This window comes from Sabethes cyaneus, chromosome 2, assembly GCF_943734655.1.
Source record: "Sabethes cyaneus chromosome 2, idSabCyanKW18_F2, whole genome shotgun sequence".
NCBI classification, from domain to species: domain Eukaryota; kingdom Metazoa; phylum Arthropoda; class Insecta; order Diptera; family Culicidae; genus Sabethes; species Sabethes cyaneus.
In genome coordinates, this window is record NC_071354.1 from 23,618,711 (window position 1) to 23,645,434 (window position 26,724).

At 37.3% G+C, this 26,724-nt stretch overlaps 2 protein-coding genes across 4 annotated transcripts in view; one reads left to right on the forward strand and one right to left on the reverse strand.

Annotated features, from left to right (window-relative positions):
* The window catches only part of LOC128734919 (eIF-2-alpha kinase GCN2), a 181,904-nt gene that overhangs the window by 107,263 nt on the left and 47,917 nt on the right, over window positions 1-26,724 (reverse strand). The gene's annotated exons all lie outside the window — the stretch shown is intronic.
* LOC128734921 (ral guanine nucleotide dissociation stimulator-like 1) overlaps window positions 1-26,724 on the forward strand; it is a 204,234-nt gene that overhangs the window by 13,143 nt on the left and 164,367 nt on the right. For all 3 annotated transcript variants that reach the window (XM_053829324.1, XM_053829327.1, XM_053829326.1), the window contains exon 2: window positions 18,339-19,259. In XM_053829324.1, the coding sequence (XP_053685299.1) occupies window positions 19,188-19,259 (72 nt within the window). In that variant the 5' untranslated portion in view covers window positions 18,339-19,187. The remainder of the gene's footprint in view (window positions 1-18,338; window positions 19,260-26,724) is intronic.

Consider the following 26,724-nt stretch of genomic DNA (forward strand, 5'->3'; position numbering starts at 1 on the left):
GGCTAAAGGCTTCATGGTCGGTAAAGCAGAGTTCAGCACAGAGTGAGGATGTGTATGTGTTCCTCACTGCTTATGCATTACCAATCTCGTTCCTAGAACCAGAGAGTGGAACAAGCTATAATTTGCCCTTGAACAAGAGATTTTATTCGCACCTCAAGCAAGTACCACTCTTATAACTTGCCCTGGCAAGAGGCTTTCTTTGCAGAATGCAGTAGGAAGAATGTGGAGGGGCCTGAGAATAAACCCATGCTAAAGTCACTTAACATCGAATGGCCTGATTCTACTAAGATTCGAACCCACGACCACTCGCTTGTCAAGGCAGACTCGGTAACCTTGCGGCTACAGGGCCCCCCTTACTTTAGTATATAACAAAGGGTTAGTTGAAAATCGGTTTCATTTTCATCAGTTTGTTTGCCGTTTCAAATGTTTTGTCTGACATCCATCTGGCAAAGCAGGAAACGGGAAAGTCCCGCTGGTCTGTAGTGCCTGGTAGGCATTGTTTGCTGAGAAAGCAAAATTACCTACCTACGCCCATGAACCAGCAGCAGTGATTTCGCAGCAGAATTTTGGATTTAGCAGGCAATGCAGATTGTGTGATGACGAGAAGATCAGTATCTTCCGCAGGGGTTAATCCCGACGTAGAGGTTAGCATTCACGCCTCTCACGCCGAGGACCCGGGTTCAAATCCCAACCCCGCAGAAGTCACGAATGTCCTAAGCTGTTAAAGTCCTAAGCATTTGTCGCGGTGAATTAGTGTTTAATTTGGTGTTAACTTATTAAAACCAAGCTAAGTGCTATCACTTGTCCACGGCAGACAAATTTTTAATGTGACGATTTTATTGAAATTAAAATAACCGCGGCATCGCTCGTGTTGCCGTTGGTGGTACATCACAATTATCAAGACAATTAGTAATCAACGAGAAAGGGTAGGATTCCTTTTAATTCTCTTGTAACTTTGTTATAGTAGAATTAAATGGAGTTTTCCTTCAGCTTTCTCGTTGATTCCTGAATTGTATCAAGTTCGAAAATAATTGGAAATTATTCTAAGTCATTTTCAATTTTTCAATGGCGTGCATCAATAGTTTTCTATATTTTCCAATTCGATTTTGCGATCGATTGATGTAAATCGCATGGTGATTTTTAGGTGGACAATGTTCCATTATATCCAATTTTTCAATAGTGCACACTTAAGAACCCATATTTTTCTCTATTGGTGTGGATGCGTAGAAGATTTTCCGATCGATTGGTGCAAAAGTATTTAAAATCGATCGGGAAACCGCAAAGCTATCAAGCGCTCAAAACCTATCATTTTTTCGTGACGCTCGCATTTTTCAATTTTTTGGAATGACACCCTATCCCAAAGCTTGCTGTAAGATGTAGTCCTACGTCAAGAAACTTCCAACATGCGGTCTACGGTTCAACAGGTTTTTCAAATTTTAGTCACAATCTTTATGATGTACAATGACTGACAGTTAGAAAAAATACATTAACGGGAAACTAGCAGTCATCAACTTTTCGTCGGAGAGGCCAATTTCGGAAGCAGTTTTTGGGCTCAAGAGCGGTGTTCTGTTTATAGAAATGTATTCACTGCATTCTTCTTGCCAATCTGAACACAGCAAATATATTTTCATTGACAAAATTTTTATTTCAAGCAAAAAAACTGCTTTTGGAATTTGCAGAATCGATGACGATTTCACCTTAAAGAAAGGGATTATCCCCAGTACGTACTTATCATCGAAAGGCCTGACAGCTAGACCATAATTTTCGGCAATCCAAGTAAACCATCTACATAATTATTATTATTATTACTAACATTACGTACAATTTCCCCCGAGAAATCGGTGTCAAGCCCTAGGTTACCGTGGCATCACTCGGGTGATGTAACCTTTTCCGGGCACGGCGCATCTGTACAAAGGCATCTTTTCAGAGTAATCCCCCAAAAAGTGGTCTTCTCCGCTGTCGCGTGGTCACCGATTACATAAGTCATACCGTAGCGCTTAAAAACATTCCAATTATTTTCGATTGTGCTGAAATTATATACGGCACCGGTACATGCGGCGCGTACTATAGTACAGGCGCTTTGAGTGGGTGGTAACAGCGCAATTTAAAAGAAACAGTTACCTACTAATAGTGGTACAAAATATAGAATGGAAAGAAACCGACTCCAAATTCCATCGGCACGAAATTGCTAGGCTCGCTCGAGAGAGGTACAAGGTACATTCGCTTTTTTTCTGCTGTCATTCACCGGATGCAACTCGGGAGGGAGCGGCTCGAGTGGAGCTGGAAATAGCTCCGAGGTAAAGTGTGCAATCTAATGAAATATCTGCGCCGGCATTCGGCGAACTTTTGGCTGCAACGTGGACCGACGGATGGTGCTCCACTAAGCCCCGCCGAACCTAGAGCGATGCAAGAAAAATGGGAAAATTACCTTTAGAGCGAGCGACAAGTTGCAAAACTGTCCACGGCTGAAATAACCACGTGCGATACAATGAATGGGGCAATCAAAATAAAAATACAATGATTAAAGGAAAAGTTCCTATTGTCGGTGTCAAACGACGGCGAAATAATGGAGTTGTTTTCACTGAACGGTCGTTTAATAGTGACAACATCCGTCCTTCATGTAAAGATAAATGCAGAAACTTTCACTCAGCTATTTCATTTGTCATAAAACGCTTTAATTTCTATGCAAAATTATTTCCGCACCGGTATTGAATGACATTTTATGACTACTAATAGCGACGTTCTTGAAACTTTCGAAAAAAAGGTTGTTTGCAAAATTTATACACATTATTTCCCCTTCTAGTAGTAGTCGCGAACAAATTACTCAATCCGAAAGGGTTGCAAGCTTTGCAAAAACCACTCTTAGTTTAGCTCAAAAAAAAAAGAAAAAAAAATCTGAAGCTCATTGCAAACCAAGTGGAAAAGGTCTACGAGCCAAGCGCTCCACTTCACCTGACCTGTGTTGTACTGCTGAAGATGCGCGATGTTTTGCAGCTTTTTTCTCAGCCTGTTCGACCGACCGTGGAACCCCGGTTCGGTTCGCCCCGGTTGGAAATCTCGTTCATCTATGCGAGCGTGAATTGCCTCTTATTTGCATTGAAAACAAAATTGCACCATTAGCCTGCGCAGCGCTCGGGCTAGGCTAGGGAAGAGGGCTCGAAACATTAAAAAAAAATAAAAGAAGGCACGAGAGCCTGATGGGAAGTGACGAATAATTTGCTGAGATATTCGCTAGATACACTATTTAGATGTGACGTTCCGCTTCGAGTTGTCTAAACTTAGGAAAGCAAACACAGTGAGGTGATTCTGAGTCGAAGCCAAGATAGTGGTGATGTTGTTAGTTTACGGAAAAACATTAAATTTTATTGTTGTTATAGAATGTGGTAAAACTGAAAAAATGCACCGACACGCGAAAGCCATTGTACAGAGAAGATTTTGATCTGATTTTCAATCCGACTACGGTTGGTTGGATACAGGTGCAAAATGGCCTTCGTGACGTCCACTGACATGTTTGAAACTTGAGTAGCTTCAATTTTCTTTCACGTGGATGTATTTGAGGCTAAGACAAAGTTGAAACCTTCTGTATCAACTGACCAAGTCTTCTACTCGGGTAGTTCATCGACGAAAAACTTGCTTCAGTTCACATTACATTGCATTAGAAACATAGAAAATGACATGAAAATGACATTATTTATACTTACTTGAAAGCTGCGTTTGATCATATTGATCACTCTATTTTATTAGCCAAACTCTTGGTGATTCAATGCATTTTATTGGGTGATTGAAAGCTTAGCACGGAGACTGCTTGCTCTGCCCTTTGGTAGCTTGTCTAGTGTTGCTCACAGAATTGGCTTTAGACCGTAACTGTTTTCCTTTTTATATAGTAACGTCTGTTTAGTTATTCCGGATCCGTACTCAGATCCTGTAAATCCGTGGTCAGATTTATTAGCCGTTGAAATCCTTTTAACATTTTTTGAGTAATTTTTTCCTTTTTTTTGGTACGCTCATGGCATACAAGGCGATTTTCTGATAAAATTGCCTTTCAATAGCTGTCAATTTAGTACTTCATTTGAAAGCCCTATCCTTCCTCTTTATAAAACCGTGTTGTTTGTTCGATAGCAAAGATTGGAAATATCACAATCTATAACCGAAACCAGGCCTCTAATAGAGCGCCATATTTTCGTGGTAAAAATCGCTCACATTAAGCAAAGACTCGAACCAATTATATGGATTAAATTGCGATTGCATTAAAGACGAGTAAAAGTAACGCAGTTGCACCTCCTTGAGTTACATAGCGTACCTTCGAAACGCTCTACAGTGTGACATATATGTATTCGAACAAAAACATAGTCATATATTTTTGTAAATAAAGGCTGAATTTAGAATTTTACTTTTCGAAGTTGTTTACCCATGTATACAGAACGTTACAAACAATCATTACTCTATTGCATCGCGTTTTACCTGGATAACACGATTCAAACGCTTTTTGAAGTCGTTACATGCGGCACGCCCTACTTTCATAGGAATATCATCCCATATCTTGTTGATAACTAACTTAAATTCATCCAAATTATAATAGTTATAATCCTTGAGCTTCTGCTGCATGTACCCCATTTCCAAAATCCAATGGGTTCAAATCAGGAGAACTTGGACGCCATTCCTTGTTCGATATGATAATCCATCGGATTGGCTTTGCATCACGTCTTCACAAAATTTGTAGTGTAGCTGGAGTTCCTTCCTGTTGAAAGTCGTAATCTGCTTCACCATACATTCCCCGAACGTAAGGTATCAAATTTTGTTCTAAGGCCATTTCCAGACAGTATTTTGCGTTAACTTTCCCACCCTTGTCAATAAATACGAGAGAAAGTTTCCCTTTGTTTGAAATGTCTCCCTAAACCATGACCGTTGATGAATTTTTGTATCGTAGAACATTTCGTTTGTGCTTTGGAACGTCCATGATCGAAACCGACCCCAACCGATCATTTTGAGCATGATGCAGTGTTTGAATAACAAACAACTTCTCAACAGAATAGATCACTTCTGAAACACCGTACCAACAGAGCAGCAGTTTGCATCTTTCCTGCCGTTTTTGTTTTGTTGCTCACGTTAATCCATGGATTTTACCTTTTTTGAATGCTCTCATATCCAGATCCATTTTCAAAATTCGAGGTACAGTTTTCCTTTTGATATTCAGCTGAACTGCCATTTTCCGTGCGGACCGGTCTCAACAGCGGCGAATTCATTCTCGAACAACCTTTTCGACCTCTGCAGTTCTAACACTTTGTTTTCTTCTGTTTTTTGACGGTTTTCAGCAGATCCCGTCTCGACAAATCTTTTTAGTGTGCCGTGATGCCGTGATGTTTGAGGTCACGAAAAATAGTGTCGCATATAGCACCGTTTAACAATTTATTTATTATCAACGACCGTAACTCAAACTCTGGTACGTGCACGTCGAACGAGACACACAGCTAGTAATTATATAATATTGTGAATCTTGATAATAGGTTTTTTTTAATTAAGTTAATGGTTAATGCCAATGCACACCTAAATTGATAAATATCTTTCTTACACTTTTAAATGAGTTTACCCGTAAATTGGTTGAATTTAGTTAAAACTGGGTAAAACTACTCAAAATGCCCTTAAGGTGTACAAACTCAGATTTTGAGTAGTTTTTCCTTTCTATAAAATTGGTAGTAAGAACTTAAAAGTGCGTTATTTGTCAAAGTGAATAATTCAATTATCGGTAGCAGGAAGCCAAAATTGGTTGAACTTTTTACCCAAATTTGAGTTTGTACATTTTAAGGGCGTTTTGAGTAGTTCCAACCAAATTTTAGCTAAATCCGACCTATTTACAGGTAGAATCTTTTAAGAGTGTAGGATTTTTAGCATAACTTTCCAAAAATGAAAATCAGTTGGGCGGCTCATGGCAAAAATGGCGCTTTTCTGATAAAATCCAATGTGGCGACCAAATCTAAGGTGGCCGCCAAAAATTTCTTGCCATTTGAAAGCCCCCTTCTTTTTTACAGAACCATCCCAGTAAGAATTTGTCGCGCGACGTCGGACAGACGCAAGCAAGAGTTACGCTTGTGATGGACGCCGTCAGTCTGATAATTCTTACCGGGATGTCATTTGTTTGTTCGATTTAATCGACGTTTTCCGGCGAAATAAGTAAGAAGATTTTTCAATACCAGTTAGTCCGGACGTTTCGAGCTGTTGCTGGTCTTCGCTCATCATCTGCGGACAACTTTTTTCGCCCATTAGGTTCTACTAGAACCTAAGAATCCAGAGATAGAGAGTTACAGTATTTAACAAAGTTGCTTATTTTAATGTGTTATACAACTTTACTGAAGACACCATACCTGTTTGAACGCATTTAAATAAACGAAAATTTGTATCACCCTAATGAAACCACCAAAATCACAATAGTTTGTTATAACCAGTGATGTTAAGAACTCGAGTTTTGACATCAAAAATCAAAATCAACTGTGAATCATGTCAACTTGATCCTATGCAGAAAAACCCGATTTAATCCACCTAGTGGTGAAAGGAACCTTTGTTATACGGTCTTACTTGCTATTTGAGATAGAAATCGACACGTCTTCTGAACATAATTCATCTATTGGTTATCATTGCGTAGTGCGTTGGTTTACATAAAATTGAAAAGTTTACAAAATTTGAACAAAATAGGAACACTTTTAAATGTTGATAGATTCTTTTTTCATGAAATTGCTTTCATCAATTTTTATTAATCTTCGGTTACTCACGCTGTTGTATTTTGTACAACACGTGTAGGTTTTTCAACGCCATATTGTTATAAAGTTACAAATCGTTGTTTCACTAACGTATATTCTTCAACTAACTTATTGTGAGCAAAATGTCATAATTATTCAATGCATTAATAATTTAAATTGTTGGGAAAACGTATGCAGCAAGACTATCAGCCAATGTAAAATGTTTAAAATGTATCCGTCTGCTGGTAGTCGAGTAATTCGGAGTCAAAATTAGGGTATTCTTTATAATCAAAGTTCTACAGTTCCTAAACAAGCAAACGTACAGGTATACTATTTTCAGCAAAGTTGTGTATTTTTACTATTTGTACAATTTTGTAGTACATGAAAAAGTCATGCAACAATTACAAAAAGAGCAAAAATAAAACAAAACTGATTTTACAAATTCATATACAATGAATAAGATTTTTCTATCTTCGCTGCAGAGATAGAAGGTTACTGTCTTCAGTAAAATTTCTAGTAATAATATGCTCTATAACTTTGCAGAACACATCAATGTGTTATATTGACACTGAAAAAAAATATTTTTTTATTTCACTTTTAGGGGGATTAATCAAAATTTAAATCCCACCAGACGATAGAGCTTTCAATTTCTAGAAACTCTTCCAAAGGTTCGATAAACCTAAAACCAATTTTTCCTAGTCAAAACTCTAGTGCACACGTTTTCTTCGGTTTGGAGCTATTTTGCGCACGAGTAACCGTGTTACAAAAGTTGGCGCGAGTGTTCGAGGGTTAATATCTTTTGATCGGTAGAACCAATTCTTATGAAATTTTGCATATATATGTGTAGTGTGAAAACCTCTCGTTTGATATTAAAATAATTGAAATTAGGTAAATTATCTTGGTATAAATAATTATAAATTATTGTTAATTTTGGTGTGGTGTATACGATTGCTCATAACTTTCAAATTAAACGTCCAATCAAAAAATCATTCAATAGTGATCTATTAGGATATATTATCTTTCAAATGAGGCTAATAGCGCATAAATCGGTTTGGCCATCTCTAAGAAACAGGCGATAATTATTACCTTGTCAAAACAGGTTTTTTAAGCATAACTTTTAAACTACTTGTTTGTTTTCAATTAAAAATTCCTGAACAATTTAACTTTAATAAGGGCTTTCATTTGATACTAAGATCGTTGAAATCGGTCATGTAGTTCCGGAGAAACCCGTGTCACGTATTTTTCACATTTTTGCTTGTAACTTTTAAACGAAACATCGTATCACGAAACAACTCAATAGTGATCTACTAGACAATAACACCTTTCAAACAAAAGTAATAGTGAACGATTCGGTTCAGCCATCTCTAAGAAACAGGCGATAGAAAAAATCATTACATACATACACACACACACACACACACACACACACACACACACACACACACACACACACACACACACACACACACACACACACACACACACACACACACACACACACACACACACACACACACACAGACATTGCTCAAATCGTCGAACCCTATCGATTGGTATATGGGACTTGGCCCTCCGGGCCTCGGATCAATTTCGTGTTTTTCGACCAATTTTTAAACCTTTGTTATAGTATAACAAAGGTAAAAACGCGTGAGTTTTTCTGTTTTCATAGCAAGAAGCACAAAACTCACACATATTTCTTCCCGCTTAATCATATTCTGCTTTGCTTCAACTGCTACCCGGAGCTATATACCTATAGGGTTTTTTCTAATTCCCGTCGTAGTAAGTAAAGCCATTCTAATGTTCATCATTTGTTGTATGGATTTAATGAATACTCCAAAAGTTCTTGTACTGATTTGAATAAAACACACTTACTTTCCCATCCGTGAACTTTGAAATCACAGAAAAGTGATTATTAAAGCATATTATTGAAATTACGCAACTGACTTTAGTTCTTAAATTCGTCGTACCGTTTTAAAATCCGTCCATCAAAATTTTTCATCGTCCGACTAAAAATCACAACAATGTTTACAAAGCTAACGCGCAAGTATTTGTGCAGGACGGCATGGCAAATGTTATTCTGCAAAATTTCTTCAGGTCAGGCAAGTTTTCTTGGCTGTAGAATAACGACAATGCCTTGTGTGAGTTAATTTCATTTATGAATGACGAATTAAAACGATTAGTCGACATTTTCTTCTTCGTCGCACGAAAAAACGTTGGAAATTTGGCTGGTAGGACTTCTTTAATGATAAAAAGCATTTAAATAGATCTCAGCTCACTTTGATTGATCGCGTACGATAGACAACAAACTAAAATATTAGGGAATAACTAGTTTTGCTTTGTGTGTCATAAAAATGCTGATATTTTTAATAATTTGTGTTGGATAGGACGGGAATAGGCAATTACGACGAAGCAGCAACATACCCTACATACAAATTTGTTGTTGAACAGCATAGGCATTCTCTCGTGCGATACGTAACTGTGACTGAGCGTAAGAGAATGAATCTCTAAATAAATCGTAAAGTTATACTAAAACACACATTTAAACAACATGTTTCTCTAATTCTTATTAGGCTCTTTACTTTCTAGTTAAGAAAATGTCGATTCCCGCGAAGGAAAAAAGTAAATTCTGCCAATTTGTTTGCCATCTTCATTCATAAATGTGTGCTAGCTTTTTTCGCAGCGGATGTTTTATCTGGCGGTTAATTCTCTTTCGCTCTCTGGTTCGTTGTATGAAATGCCAGCTGTGGAAGAAGTAAGCAAAATGCTCACAGCTGAATTTGGTTCACATCGCATAGCAACAGAGACATCGCTATAATAGCTATCGCTATTCATATGTGAGTTCGGTGCTTCTGATCAAAGTTGAAATTTCTTGTGCTTGAAATCTCATTGAGTTTTTTGCTGCTATGAATTTTTCAACACTGGTTATAACGTAAAAATGAGTTATTTTTGGGGTATAGTGTATTTGGAGAAGTTTAATAATAAAATATAGCGCATCTTTCTGCACTATTAGGGTGACCGTGAATTCACCTATTAGGGTGATACGAACGTTTGTTTTTTAAATATTAAAAAAAAATTCTTCAAAAAGTTGCAGAACATACCAAAATAAGCAATTTGCTGAATATAGTAACTATGTATCTCTTACCGGTTGCGAAATATAATGATGTGCCAAAACAGAGCACTTAAAAATCAATTATGCTCAATAAATTTGCACACGATTTTTTTCATTGCTCTCAAATGTTTTACAAAGTTATTCAGTATGCTAAAATACACATTTTTCCTGAAGACTGTTTTTCACGAAGATGCATATTTAATGAGTCATGAAAATTTTTATCAAAAAATAACACCATTTTCAACTGATTTATTCTGAGATTCATTTGGAGATCTGCTGATGAAAATATTTTTTTTATAGATAAAATATAGTACTTTCACCTAATGGTTGCCTGGTTTGTGCGAAGCGACCCGAAATTGATTTGTTTTTGAATATTGCAATTTCTTGTGTGTGTAAAATGTGTATTTTAGCATACTGAATAACTTTGTAGAATACTCGAAAGCAGTAAAAAAATCGTGTGAAAAGTTATTGAGCGTAATTGATTTTTAAGCGCTCCTTTTTAACACATCATATTTCGCAACCGGTAAGAGATTTGTTATTTGTGTTAAGAGATAGATAGTTTACTATATCTAAGTTACTTATTTTAGTATGTTCTGCAACTTTTTGGAGAATTTTTTTTTGTAATTAATCCATTACAAATATTTTATAAAGTTTTTGTCCTTCCAGTGTTCGGCCACTGAAAGGGGGGTGGGAGGTCCGAAAAAAAACAAAGTGAATTTTTTAATCGAGCGAAAAAAAACATGGATTTTAAGAATTTTTATTTGAGGTTTAAACGTGAAAACCGAATCTATTCTTGTTTATAATATATACGTTATTATTTTCTATGCAAAAATATACGAAAAAAGAAAAAAAAAGGAAAAGGAAAATTTTTTTGCACGATTTTCGGAAATACCATTGTTCGAATTTCCATTTCTGTTTTGTGCTAGAAGCGTTAATTCAACTCGGAGACTCATTTTTCGAGTTTTTCAGACTGTAGAGCCTAAGGCCATTGCAAATCATATTTAAAGTTTTTGTCACCCCGGCCCCTTGCAAATTGGCTTGAAAAATCGGGGGACAAAAAAATAATTTGTAGGATATGAGTTAATTTTTTTTATAAAATCAATTGTCTGTGGGTTCTACAGCCTGAAAAACTCGAAAAATGAGTGTACGAGTTGAGTTAACGCTTCTAGCACGAAATAGAAATGTAAACTTCCATTTCACAGTGGAATTTCCGAAACTCGACAAAAATTTTTTCTTTCTTTTTTGCCCTTTTGTTTGTAGATTTTTGCATGAAAAATAACAACGTATTTATTACAAGCCAGAATAGATTTGGTTTTCTCGTTTAAACTTTAAGTAAAAATGCCTAAAATCCATATTTTTTTTGCTCGATTAAAAAATTCTCTTTGTTTTTTTTCGCCCCGCCCCCCCTTCAGTTGCCCAACACCGGAGGGACAAAATCTTTTTTAAATATTTGTAACGGCCTTATTTAAAAAAAAAACAAATGTTCGTATCACCCTAATAGGTGAATTCACCCTAATAGTGCAGAAAGATGTGCTATATTTTATTATTAAACTTCTCCGAAGACACTACACTTGAAAAATATCGCATTTTTTACCCAATTGTTAATGTCCACTTTATTTCAAAATTTGATCACTGTGCATCGAGAGGATAGACTGTTATCTACTTGGTCAATTTAATGGAAACAAGACATTACTTTGCCGACGTTCGCATGGCAAACTTCGGATTAAAACCACCACCGGGTGTTTTTATCTTTTATGACTACGGGGAGTGATAGAATTGGGAAAATAAAAGAAAATTACGTATTAGGCGAGCGGCAGTAGTTTAGTTTATAAAACATTCGGGTACCAACCGAAAGAACGTGGGTGCGAACTCCACATACCATCGCCCCGATAAATTTTTGGTCTGTATCGAAATATTTGAGTTCATCCAATTAATCATTCTTCGCATCAGACACTTCCCGACTTTCCAAACAGACACGAATGCACCGAAATTACACCAGTGTCTCTAATAAATAAACAAACAAGAAACTCACTTTTCAAAATAGTTTACGTTATGATCGCGTATAGTCATATACAAGTTAATAAAAAAGAAACCCGGTGCGGTGGTCTTGTCGGTGGGAGAAACAAAGAGCAGTCATACAAAAATAATATCGTCGCATGGGGAAGTATGTGAAGCGTATACGGAGGCAGTGATAGAATTGAGAACATTAAATAAAATTAGCTAATTTGCCGGCCTAGTATAACGGGCGGCAGTAGTTTAGTTAGTAAAACATGCGGGTACCAATAGAAAGAGCGTAAGTGCGAACCCCATCTGCCATCGCCATCGAAGTTGGACATCAAATTGAACTCGAAAGTAGATTTGAAATTGTACTTGAAATCGGAAATATTGGACTTGTGAAATTAGATATGAAAGTAGAATTGAAATTAGACTCAAGTTGTACTTAAAATTGGACTTGAACTTAAGTTAATTTGGGCTAGAAGCTTTACTTCGATTCGAACTGCAAATTGGACGGATTGGAATATGGAATTTATTTATTTATTTATTTATTTGCAGTCAATCGTGTGTAGACCGTGATACAAGCTTAACCTAATGTTATCAATCGATTACATATTCTATTTATGCTTGCTCGTTTCTGCTAGTTTTCTGTTGTTATTGACTTGAATTACTTATTGTCCTAAAATATTGCTTCAATTTGGTTTTTTTAATTGTGAAGTCAATAAAATTACAATGTTGGTTGTATAGCACCATCATTTGATTTATGGGCCCGAATTTAGCATAATTAGTTCGATAATGATCCGTGGCAAATAGTGTACGAACACGTAAATTTCTAGTAGGTGCGTAAAAATTTAATTTAGATAAGAGTTCGGCAGAGTCAATACGTTGTGAGACTATGTCATTAACAAATGAGACCATGGCAAATTCACGACGCGCCTTTAATGTTTCGATATTTATAAGCTTGCAGCGGTTGTCATATGACGGAAGAGGAAGGCTCGTCCAATTTAAATTACGGAGTGCGTACAACAAGAATTGTTTTTGTATTGATTCTATTCTATTTATGTGTGCATTGGCAAACGGAGACCATACCACGCTACAGTACTCAAGAATTGAACGAACGTAGTAAATGTAAAGTGTTTTTAATGTGTATGGGTCTCGAAAATTAAAGCTAAAGCGTTTTATGAAAGAGAGCATGTTGCTTGCTTTACAAGTAATTGTATTATAGTGATCTATAAACGTTAATTTTGAGTCTAGAATAACTCCCAAATCTCTAATTCGTTCACAATTTTCTATCATTTGATCTCCAAGGGAGATGTTGGTTATAGGTGTATTTCGTTTCCTACTGAATTTAATTAATTTACATTTGTTCACGTTTAGTTGAAGTAAGCTCTTCTTACACCAATTATAAAAAATTTGAATTTCGTTACAAAATGTGTTGACATCTGTCTCATTTTTTATTTCTAAGTATAATTTCATATCGTCGGCGTAAATAAGGATTTTTATATTCTTGAGAACGAATGAGATATCATTAACGAATAAAATAAACAATAGCGGTCCTAAATGAGACCCCTGAGGGACTCCAGAAGTGACTTGAATGGGATTAGATGTTTTTCCTTTAAATTTAACAATTTGCTGGCGGTATGTGAGATATGATTCGATCCATATTAAAAGTTCTTGATGTATACCTATTTTTTGCAATTTGAAGAGAAGCATTGGTATATCAATGCGATCAAAGGCTTTACTAAAGTCGGTATATAAGGCTTCAACGTAGTTTCCATTATCCATTGCGTTAAGCGAAAAGTTAACAAACTCGAGTAAATTTGTTGTGGTTGAGCGTCCTTTGTAGAAACCATGTTGTGTATGAGTAATTCTATTTTTTATTTGCGAGAATACCTTCTTATTGACAATTGCTTCAAAAAGTTTTGGAATACAAGAGATAATTGCAATACCCCTATAATTACGGATATCAGATTTCTTACCAGCTTTGAACACAGGCACTAAGAAAGATCTTTTCCAGATGCTTGGGAAAATTCCAGATTGAAGGGACAAATTAAAAAGTCAGAATAGTGGAGTAGCTAGCTCTGTTGCTAGTTTCCTTATGAATGCTGGAGGTAAACCGTCTGGTCCGGGGCCTTTGGAGGAATCTAATGTTTCTAAGGCGTCTAATATTTCTAATACACTAATTTGTTTAACGTTTACGTCATTTGAGGATTCTGGAAAATGTGTAAAGTAGCCGTAATCGCGATCCTCTTCTGTGAATGTACCATAGATATCTCGGAAGAAAGTGGCAAAATGGTCGCAAATTTCTTCTATGTTATCTGTGGTTTTTTCGTCCAAATGCATTCTAGATGGAAAGTTTTCTGATTTTAATTTTGATTTTACATAGTTGAAAAAGTTTTTTGGTTTTGATTTTATCTCACGCTCGGTTTTTTGTATATACTCTTCAAAGGCAACATTTATTGCTTGGTTTAGTTGATCACAGAGATCAAGATAATTTGCTAAGTTATTGTCATTGTTATGGTTTTTGTATGCTTTATGTGCCTTTTGCTTGCGATTTTTTATATTTTTTATTTGACTGTTGTACCATATAGGATGCTTTGAATGAGCCTGACGTCTTCGTTGTTTCATAGGCACCTCGTCTTTTAATATTTCAAATATGAGCTTATAGAAGGCTTCGACAGCCATTTCTACATTGTTTTCATTTCGAAATACATGTTGCCAATTAATATTGTGAAGCCTTTGTTTTATGTTCCCATAATTTGCGGACTGAAAGTCCGATACTTTTTCATATTCGCACTCGTAGGGTCGCAGATTTTCATGTATAAATAACGAATATTCGATGGCGGTATGAAATACCTCGTTTTTCCATAATGGAGTTTGCGATTCAGTTACGCAGAAGTCTTCTCCTATGTTAGTAAACAATAAGTCTAAGTAGCAATCTTGCCTATTCTTTACGTGATTAATCTGATAAAGACCCAAGTTGGCAGATTTGTCAAAGATTTGTCACCAACGACTGGGAGAAGAATGCTCTCGTTGTCAATGTCTGTAATGAAGTCAAGATTGCGTTGGTTGAGATCTCCGTATATGTGAAGCTTTATTTCAGGAGAGAGCTCAGATAAGACATTTTCCACGACTTCAAAAAACTTTTCATAGTTTTCTTTACGTGCATTGTTTGGAGGAAAATAGACGGACGCAAAGATATGTGTCTCACCAGCTATTCGTGCTTTCGCCCATACATGTTCAAATTCGGTAAATGATGGGGTGATTATGATCTCTGAGTCTAGCTCTGATAGAATAGCAATTAATACACCGCCACCTGATTTCATTTCAGACAATTGATAATTACGATCATTTCTATAGACATTATATCTATTACCAAAAACTTCCTCGCTATGTACACTATCATCCCAACTAGTTTCGGTTACAAGAATTATAGAAAAGGAGCAACATAAAATATTCTTTTGAATTTCATTAATTTTGTGAGCACTTCGCATGCGGTTTAGATTTTGGCAGTATACCGAAACTTCAGTTTCCGTAGAATAATTAAGCGAAGAAGTTGATGGGGTTTCAATGATAAAATTATTTGGTATATTTTCCAAGCAATGTTTGGAATGAGTATTAATAGTAGCGTGGTAATCAAACATATTTACCGAACTATGACTTATTTCATCAAAAACACGAGTGTTGCTGCAGGCAAGCCATACAATGTGTAGCAGAAGAATTAAATGCCATCGGTCGTTGCGGTTCATCATTTGTTGTGTAAGGGTTGAGCGTTTCTCCCCGCTGAAATTGTATAGCAGGTCTCAAAGGTGGTCCAGAAAAGTGATGTCTAGCAGCCGCAAGTAGTACTCTATCCGGGGGAAGATGATTTCGATGATTGCTGATGTTATTGTGTTGTGGATGATCGAAAGAAATATAGCTGTTATTTCTGTTGTTGTTGTAATTATTCCTGTTGATATTGTTGTTATTCCTGTAGTTGTTGTTGTAGTTGTTATTCCTATTGCTGTTATTGTTATTCCTGTTGCTGTTGTTGTTATTTCTGTTGTAATTGTTGTTGTTGTAATTTCTGTTGTAATTGTTGTTGTTATTTCTGTTGTAATTGTTGTTGCTGTTGTTGTTGTTGTTGTTGTTGTTGTTAATATTTCTGCGGTTGTTGTTGTTGTTGTTGTTAATATTTCTACGGTTGTTGATATTAGTCCGGTTACTATTACTGTTATAGCTATTTGATCCTCTGTTATGATTGTGACTCCTGTTGTTGTTGTTGTTGTTGTTGTTGTTGATGTAGTTGTTGTTCATAGTAGCACGTAGTTGACGTTGAGAGCGCTTCTTCCGATTTCGCCACGCCTTGAATTCCTTAAGTTCCTGCATTTCGCGTCGTTTTATTTTTTCATCGTATTTCCTCCAGTCAGCAGACCAACGCTTTGTAGAACCAATGAATCGCCATCCCGAATGATCATTGCCATTATCATTATTCAATTCCTCAGCTATGCTAAGAGCGGGTGCATGTTGGGGGGATTCTAATTGAGTAACTTTTTCCGATAAATTGTGTATCGCACCCATAATCTCTGCTGCTGGCCAATTATATAACATGTCAGCAGAGACGGCACCATCATTTATTACATTAGACGTAGTTGAAATCGATTTAATTTCTTCGCTGATCAGTTTTAAGTTGGATTAGTCTTGAAACTAAACTTGAAATCGCATTTTAAAATTGACTTGAAATCTCACTTGAAATCAGGCTTCACAATTTTTATTATAATTTCATAACAAAAACTTCAAATTTAATGTTGTTGAGATCGACTGGGATATATTTTATTGGTAATTTTCGGCTGTACAGTCTGTTATTTATCGATTTAAAATTAATGGCTCATAGCTATTACAGATAAAATATCACAAAACGTGATCGATGTTGACCCGTTATTTGTGGCATCAATCTGATGCCGTTGGATTCATGGCACCATCGGATTCCTTTATATAAACATACCCTCTTCCAACATTCCAACGATTGAATGAATGTTTAAGTTATTACTATCGTATAGTAAAAGTCCTCCTCATATTATGGAGTTATGGTTGTTTTATAGCAATTTTTTATGTGTGATTATGAAAGAATGTATTCAATATTTCATGCCACTATTAACATACTGACTGTTCATAATCATAATAAAGGTTGTGCTTTACTTCTATGAAAACTGAAGATTAAAATCAAACCGAAACGAGCACGTAAGTTTCAAAGCAGGGTTTGTTCTTGATCGACGTAAACAACTAGAGTTACTAAGCTATTTCAAAAACTAGTTTAGTTAGGAATGGATTTGAATGGAGAGGCTTCAACAGCAATTAAAAAAGGTGTGGTAATGAAGCAATAAATTTAACCTCATTACGTATATACCTAGTTAGCAGCAGGGCTATAAAATTTAAATAAAAGTAATTATGAAAAACAAATGTATAGTGACAGAGTTCTTGTTGTCGTATTTTTTCTTTCTTTAATGAGGTAGTAATAACTTTTACTTGGATATTATAACAATGCTGAATATTATAACGATATATTCTAATAAATTCATGAAACACGTGCAATTTTTGTTTTGTTACTCAAGATTCTCACTGAGATGAAACCTACATTAAAATATTATTAGAGATAGGGCTAGATTTTATAGGAACTATGGAATGCAGTCAATGATTGGGTGGCATAAGGTTGGATTAAATGTCGCAATCAAACGCTTATGTTTGGCAAATCAAGCGAACCTCTTCTTTTCCGCTTGCCTTCGGCTGGCCGGCGCGCCGAGAGGGGCCTAGACAGGGTAAATGCACTGTCAAAAATGTCCAATGCGTATTTCTGCATTCCTATCGCTCCGATCCAGTCGAGAGATCCGGTTTCAACGGCGACGCTGCACCGTTCAGTTCCGAAAAGCCACACCTCACTGCAGTCGCATCGGGGAAAACCGAGACCTTTGAAAGTCACGTTTTTCCTTTCTTCGTTTCGTGTGTACTTTCCTCCAACCGCCGCGCCGTCGTTGCTGCACCATTGCAGTGCGGCGCGCCGCGGCTGTGGTGTGCCGATCGACAAATTCAATTTCGCTTTTTTTCGCTGCGGTTGCAGCTCAGTTTTATGTGTTATTCGATTATTCAGTTTTTTTTATTTTATAACTCATGCAGTGAGCCGGAGTAAAACGGTCACAGTTCTATTTAATCACCATTTCACCAGCACTGAATATGTAACCATTTAATTGAAGAAAATTGATTTGTAAAAGGAAAAGGAGAATTAATCAGCCCGCTTCGAAAATCCCCTTGTGTTTTGGATGTTTTGGGTGCTTCACCCAACAATCCTCCTTCCAACCGCAAACTTTTTTCATTATTCCACCGAAAAATAATTCACCTCTCTTTCTGCGGATTGCACATACATATTTCAATTCGTGCGTTTTCGAGCGAGACAAACAAAAATACAACCTAACCAACAGCTAATTTATCTTTGTTTAATACATTATTTCCTTTTTCAATTTTATTTGCAGCATAAATTCGTCACCGTCAAACAGGAGCCACACGCGGACAAAGAGCGGAAGGAGACGCAAGGTGTTTTATGAACCGCGTAGGGGAAAAAGGGTTCGCTGACTCGGCTCCGCCGGTGTGTGCGGTGCATCGTGCACAACCAACGCTTGTTTGGACAAGCAAGTTTCAAACATATCTGATATCAGTGCAGTTTTATGGCAGTGCACGGATTGTGATCTTGCATGTATGTTGTGTTTTTTAAGGTTTTCAGTTCATTGCAAAAGTCGATTCGCCGGCTGAAGACCGTCGTCCTCAAGAGGCGGGGGGTGTGTTGGGCGTGTGGTGAAAATCCAGAGACGTGCGAAAGTGAAATGATTTCATGCGGCCGAAGAAGGGTACAAGGAAAGTGAAAAATGCGATACTAATTTGAGGAGTGCGTTTTAATTAATCATTACCGGTCGGTGGGTTTTGGTTCATGCAGCGAAGTTATTTTGTAACGATGCGTTGTTTGCGTGCCGGTGGCTAAGCCGCCCACCTTTTCCGAACAGCAGCAGCAGTAGCGGCAGTTTGGTTTGATTTTAGTGAAAAGTGAAAAGTGCAGCACCACCGCAGGTGGTTTGGTCGTTTCCACTAGCTTCAAACGGGGATAATCAGTGTTCCGCTCGAAGGGAAACCGATGAGAGTTAATTTTTCGAATTAAAAATTCAACAGTGAGTAAGGAAAATTAAAGCTAAACCGGGCGGTGGTGAAATTTCGGAAGCCGTGCTGCTTCGAACGAATCGGAAGTGAGCAGTATGGATTACCTTCAAGCCACCGGGTTGGAATTTGGCTACCGCTGAAGGAACGTGCTCTGTCTGTCGGATATACCTACCATGAGCAACGGGACGGCTAATGCCGGCAGTGGAGGAGGTGGTGGTGGAACCGCTGCGGACGCCGAAAGTTTGGTATGTGAATTATCGTAAGATTAGTTTAATTTATTGTTTTCCTATCTAAGCAGTGTTGAACAGTGGAAAATGTGATTCAAACGGACCGTGATTTACTACGTTCAGGTTAGAGTTGTTTGGTTATTTTCTCATTCCAAAGTATGAAAGTACAAAATAGGTAATTTTTGAAGAAAGTATTAATGGGAAATAAGTACCGTCATCCGGGGATACTTGCAACACCGGGGTTACCTGCAACACTTTGGCGCATCGCGCTTTTGACAGCTCTAACGCATTTGTTTGTTAACATAACCATTTGTACCCAATGCCATTTTAAAGAAGAGATGTTTACCTATTGTTTAGTTAAGTTTAATCCATTACATCATTAATTTGCTTGTTTTTATACGATTGGAAAGTAATTTCACTTTCAGAGTAGGAAAAATGGATGTGCAAAGTTGCGTCAGTTCATTGACATGGAATTATTTTTTATTGTTTGGTTCCTGTATACAATAAGTGCATCATACAAGCTAACAAATAGCAACTTTGAGCTTTGTTTATATTTTGAACTTGGAGAAGAAACGATGAATTCGTGTTGTTACTTCCAATATGGCGCGGTTTGCAGCACTTGTAAAAATGAAAATTATCGTAATAGACAGTATGTACAAAGTAAGTTTGCATCTGTACGATGTTATTTTGTCTACCACCATCTTCAGAAAAATTAAAATTGTGAAAAATTCCATGTGCATTGAAACGGCAATTTGGAGTTCGCCGACATGCTGCATTTTCACCGAATATCTTTAAAAAAGCGCTAGACGAAATTGGGAAACAAAAACGCCTCCAGTATCTCTGGTTTTACTACAAATACATTCAAAATATCTCAAAATAGTCATTCGCGGTTTGAAATCAGATATAAAATCATAAGAAATGCAAAATCAGAAAAGTGTTGCAAGTAACCCCGTTTACTGGGTAACTTGCAACACCCCTATTTTCGGTTCATTCTGCAGATTCATTTAGTTTATATTTTTTCTCATAATCATAAATCAAAAGTATTCACCACTATACAAGTTTTGGCTACTTACACTTGGACCTAAACGCTATACTTCGAAAGTTATACTAAGTCAAAGTTCAAAAGTGTTGCAAGTATCCCCGGATGACGGTAGTCATTAACTTTTCGAATTCCAAAAGCAGGTTTTGAGCACCAAATAAAAGTACCGTTTTAAAAATGTGTATACACTATATGATTCTTGCCAATCTGAACACAGAGAATACATTTTCATGGACAAACGGAGAGAAGTTGAGGCATGTTCGGATATTAGCCATTTTCATGATTTAAAACAAATGGACTGGTACTGTCTAAGACACGATTCCGTGGTTGACGTAGGAGTACAACAATTTTGTGTTTGTTTAGGCCTCTCTTCGGGGCGGCCAAGTAACAAATAGTGGCAATGATTTTTGTTGGCTGCTGATGCTCGATAAAAAATAATTCAGCAAGTATTGTTCGTGAATTTCTTCTCATTCCAAAATTATCACTAAATAGTGGCAACACAAGTGAAAAGCCATAGATATAGCTCGTCGTTCTGACGTCCTATCGTGTCTCGTCCCCTTCCAACGTTTTATTGTTATGCCTGCTCTTCCATTCCTAAAGATGTCCCCATCAAAGCGCCGAGTTGAAAGAAATATGTCTCTGAGAAAACGTAGAAAAAAACTTCAAATTGCTTTCCAAAAAGAACGTCATAGACCAAGCTCATGTTTTTGTTGTCTTGGCCATCAAAATAAGGTCAGGCATTAATCAATTTTTATAGCGGTAATCATTTCCAGTAAACGGAGGCAATGGAAGAAGAAAATAATGAAATCAAATGTGTTTATAGCACCCAAACAGAGTTATATAAGGTGAATCGACGAGGAAAGCGTGGAAAATTAGATGAGGAAGGATCATTGAAGCAACGCTTATTAAGTTAGTATAACGTTCCTTTTTTACCCAAGCTGGGGGATCCGCGGATCGAACTAAGTTACAATGGGAATCAATCGTAATTGTTATAATCATTATCAGAACTATAAGCACCTCATTCCATCTGCCACGAAACCCTGACTCCTGACAGGACGCCATATTTTCGTGGCAAGAATGGCAGCTCGCTCCCTACACGCATTATACAAAGTTGAAGCTAATAGCATCTCATAAAAACTCTGACATCCAGGACTGGATTTGTTGTGGATCCGAAAGAGGAGTGGCGCAGAATTTGTACTGCGAACATAATAATATTCGTGATACAACTATTTACCGATGGCAGTACCCCCAGCGCCACAGTTAACAGTGACAAATTAGTAAGTAAGCGAAGACTTTAACAAACGCCTTGATTGCATCCAAGATTGTATCCAAGACAAGCATCAGTAACGTAGTAAAAACGTGTTTATGTCGAAATTAGAACATTAGGATGGTTACCTCCGATTCACTCTCAATTAGACTGGAGGGGACGCATGCGGGAAACAGCAAGTTATAAATAAATTTATAGCTTAGTTCGATCCACGGATTTCCTAGCTTGGGTAATGAGGAAAGGAACGTTATTTTTTCATGTGTGGACTCATCACTGTGACCAGTATCGTTGATCTATTGTGATATCACCCGGGTGTTTTGCTGTATGACCTGCACTGCATTTTTTTGCTATAATCGCTATTTAATGAGCGATATGCTTATTAAATTTTATGCCTGCTTATGCGTATTGGGGTTTACCCTTCCTTCAAAACTTGATCTACTTTACCCACTTATTCCTCGCTGCCAGTACTATCCCATATTATAGCCGTCTCTGGCGAGAACTCATTCGTACCTCTGACCAGTACACTTAACTATAGGAGGGACATTTGCACTGTTAAGAGGCGTCAGGGGGTAATTATAGAATTCAGTATGAAGGAAGGGTAAATGGAGGGGCCTGAGATTAAACCCATGCTAAAGTCACTTGACAACGAATGGCTTGATTCTACTAAGATTCGAACCCACGACCACTCGCTTGCCAAAGCAGACTTGATAACCTTGTGGTTACGGAGCCCCCCAAGGAACGTTATACAAACCTAATAAGCGTTGCTTTAATGACCCCCCCTTACCTAATTTTCTGCTGTTTCCCCTTCACGCCATTTCCCGCTCTGTTTGGATACTATAAACACCTTTAGTTTCATTACATTCTTCTAACGTTCCTTTCGTCTATTGAAAAACACTACTGTTTTTAAAAAAAGAACTTCATGTAAACATTCGGAGCAACCTTTATTAAGCGTACAATTTTCCACACTGTCTTTGGCTACGATTCGTAAATGCTAGGCCATCATTTTGAAGCTATCCAATCCTGTTTCATCATATCTGCTTTCTTATTCCTGATTATCAGAGCAGGAGAATACTTTCACAGTAGCCAGTTCGAGATGATTCAGGTGGAGTTGTGAAGTTTTCTCACAGAACTTTTACTCGAAACACGTACTTAATCTACCGTGTCATCTTATATATAAAAATGGATTTCTGTCTGTCTGTCTGTCGGAATATTCCTTATAGAATCAAAAACTACTGAGTCAATCGGCATGAAAATTTGCATGTAGGGGTTTTTGGGGCCAGGAAAGGTTCTTATGATGGTTAGAGACCCCTCCCCCACTAAGAGGGGGGCTCCCATACGAACGAAACACAAATTTCCTCATAACTCGACAACTAATCAAGCAAATAGAACCAAATTTGGCATGTGAAGGTTTTTGGAGGCAAGATTTTTTTCTATGATGAATTAAGAACCCTCCTCACTTTAGGAGGGGGCTCTCCTATACAAATGAAATACCAATTTCCTCATAACTCGAGAACTAATCAATCAAATGGAACCATATTTGGCAGGTGGGTATTTTTGGAGGCATGAACTTTTTCAATGATGAATTAGGACCTCTTACCGTTTTGGGAGGGGGGCCTCCCATACAAATGAAATACAAATTTCTTCATAGCTCCAGAACTAATCAAGCAAATGGAACAAAATTTGGCATGTGGGTGTTTTTGTAGACAACAATTTTTTCTATGGTAAATTGAGACCCCTCCTCTCCTTAGAATGGGAATTATGACTCCTCTCTCCTTTAAGAGGGGGGGGGGGCTCCATACAAATGAAATACAAATTTCTTCATAACTCGACAACTAATCAAGCAAATAGAACCAAATTTGGCATGTGAAGGTTTTTTGAGGCAAGAATTTTATCTATGATGAATTAGGACCCCTCCCCACTTTAGGAGGGGGGGGGGCTCCTATACAAATGAAATACAAATTTCGTCATATTTCGAGAACTAATCAATCAGTTGGAACCATATTTGGCTTGTGGCTGTTTTTGGAGGCAACAATTTTTTCTATTAAGAATTAGGACCCCTCCCTACTTTAAGAGGGGGGGGGCTCCAATACAAATGAAAAACAATTTTTTTCAAAACTCGATAACTAATCAATCAAATGGAACCAAATTCGGTATGTGAAGGTTGTAGGAGGCAAGAATTTTTTCTATGGTGAATTAGGACCCCTCCCAATTTTACGAGGGGGGCTCCTATACACATGAAAAACAAATTTCCTCATAACTCGAGAACTAATCAAGCAAATAGAACCAAATTTGGCATGTGAAGGTTTTTGGAGGCAAGATTATTTTCTATGATGAATTAAGAACCCTCCCCACTTTAGGAGGGGGGCTCTCCTATACAAATGAAATACCAATTTCCTCATAACTCGAGAACTAATCAATCAAATGAAACCATATTTGGCATGTGGGTATTTTTGGAGGCATGAACTTTTTCTATGATGAATTAGGACCTCTTACCGTTTTAGGAGGGGGGCCTCCCATACATATGAAATACAAATTTCTTCATAACTCCAGAACTAATCAAGCAAATGGAACAAAATTTGGCATGTGGGTGTTTTTGTAGACAACAATTTTTCTATGGTAAATTGAGACCCCTCCCCTCCTTAGAATGGGAATTATGACTCCTCTCTCCTTTAAGAGGGGGGGGGGGGCTCCATACAAATGAAATACAAATTTCTTCATAACTCGACAACTAATCAAGCAAATAGAACCAAATTTGGCATGTGAAGGTTTTTTGAGGCAAGAATTTTATCTATGATGAATTAGGACCCCTCCCCACTTTAGGAGGGGAGAGGGCTCCTATACAAATGAAACACAAATTTCGTCATATTTCGAGAACTAATCAATCAGTTGGAACCATATTTGGCTTGTGGCTGTTTTTGGAGGCAACAATTTTTTCTATTAAGAATTAGGACCCCTCCCTACTTTAAGAGGTGGGGCTCCTATACAAATGAAAAACAATTTTTTTCATAACTCGAGAACTAATCAATCAAATGGAACCAAATTCGGCAAGAATTTTTTTTATGGTGAATTAGGACCCGTTCCAACTTTAGGAGGGGGGCTCCTATACAAATGAAAAACAAATTTCCTCATAACTCGAGAACTAATCAACCAAATGAAACCAAATTTCGCTTGTGGGGGGTTTTGGAGGCAGGAATTTTTTTTATTATGGCTTTAGTTGCTTCACCCCTGTGGTAGGGGGATAAGGACTCTCATACAAATAAAACAGAAATTTTTGCGTAACTTAAAAACTAATCGAACTCGAGAAATTTTAAACTCTTTCATAAAACATTAGTTAAAAACAAGATCACCAAAAACTATCAATTGGGTTTATTTATTTTCCTAGGTCTACTGACCTCTATAGCTTTCTTTCAATTGGGTCCGAACGAGCGACAGGGAGTAAGGAGAGAATAACCCCTGCGAAATGGCTTTCAACGAAAACATTTTCCGTGAAATGGTACATCCCGCGTAAGGTTTTTCGCGAAATGGTATTCCGCGAAACTCTATATTCCGCGTTATGGTCAACCGAGAAGTGGTGTTTCGCAAAACGGTATGCGGCGAAATGTTATATAAACATGGCGAATATTTTAATGCTATCCGCTTTTTTTATCAGGCTAAGCAATGGGGGAGTTGTTTTCTACTTTACTGTGAAGAAAATTTGTTTATTAAACCACCCATGAACTCCTCAGAAACTTGCAAAACTCGAGATTGTGACAATGGTCATCCGAGATTCACGATTTATGAGCAACACAGTTTAATTTGTGGTAATACGAAGTTTGTCGGGTCAGCTAGTATGGCATAAAATAATGGTTGACCTTGACAGTATGACTCAATTGTTTGTAAGCTCAAACTTGTTTATGATCTGCTATGCAAAGAGGCGAATAGGCAGCCGAGTCTTGTTCTCCGTCGGTGTACCTCTACAAGTATCAGAATTGTGCAGTTCAAGCAGCACGTTACTCACAATCGTGTGGAAGATTGTACCTACACAGAACAAATTTGGTTAAAATCACTGGGCACGACTCTGCTGGTTCCCTGTTCATTGGTTCTTCCCCTGTTTAGCACTGTTGAATGAAATCGCTTGCCATCAATCATGTATCTTTCTTGGCTTCACTTTGGAGTTTTTGAAACAACCAACCCCATATTCCAGCAGGTCCTTAGCAGTCGAACTAGCTTTGATGTAATGCCTGCAGTCAGGCTTGTCTTGCACTCAGTGAACTTATTTTGCTTTTTTAACTGTAACACCTCAGCGAAGTAAAATTCGAAAATATTATGTATGGGGCATTTAGAGTAAATTATTATCCATAAGATTGCAGAACTAAGTATTGCTCTATCTTTAGTATTTACGGCGCACTCTCAGAGCAATACTTAGTTCAGCAATCTTATGGATAATAATTTACTCTATAAATGCCCCATACATAATGTTTTCGAATTTTGCTTGGCTGAGGTGTTACAGTTAAAAAAGCAAAATGAGTTCACTGAGTGCAGGACACAGGATCTTACATCGTGTACAAGATGCTCAGTTGTAAGTTTAGGCGGGTGATATATGGGAAGCAACCAATTCTACAACTCTTAAAAATGGTCTCAAATTTGCAAATGTTGACCGATTTGGCTGAAATTTTGACCAAAGTCTTAGGATTGAATATAAAACAAGTGATATTGAGCTTAGGAATGTGGGTCATTTTTATGATCACTTTAAAAACCCCTAAAGTGAGAAAAATTTTAACTTTTAGTTAAATTTCATATTTAATTGAAAAAATCTCGTCCAACTTTTGTAGAACCATAGTGAATGTAAATATATCCTGAAAGCTTATCCTCTAAGCTTTCCAAACATGTATAAAAAACTTAAAATTGCTTGGAAAATTATTGAGTTATTCATGATAGTATGTGTACACCTGGCTAAAAACGTTTTTTTTTGCAATAACTTGAAATTTTGGGGGTGTTAGGATGATGTCATATGTGTTTTTATAATGTACTAGGTGTGACTAACAACGTACACTAGGTCACTTGCAAAGTATATTAAAAAAATTTTTGTCACACCGTGTTATCGATGGAGCGGTCAGCACAGAATCGAACACTCAACCGTATCCCAAGTAATCAGACGTTCAAGAAACATTGATGACAGTGGTAGGAAACGCGGCACC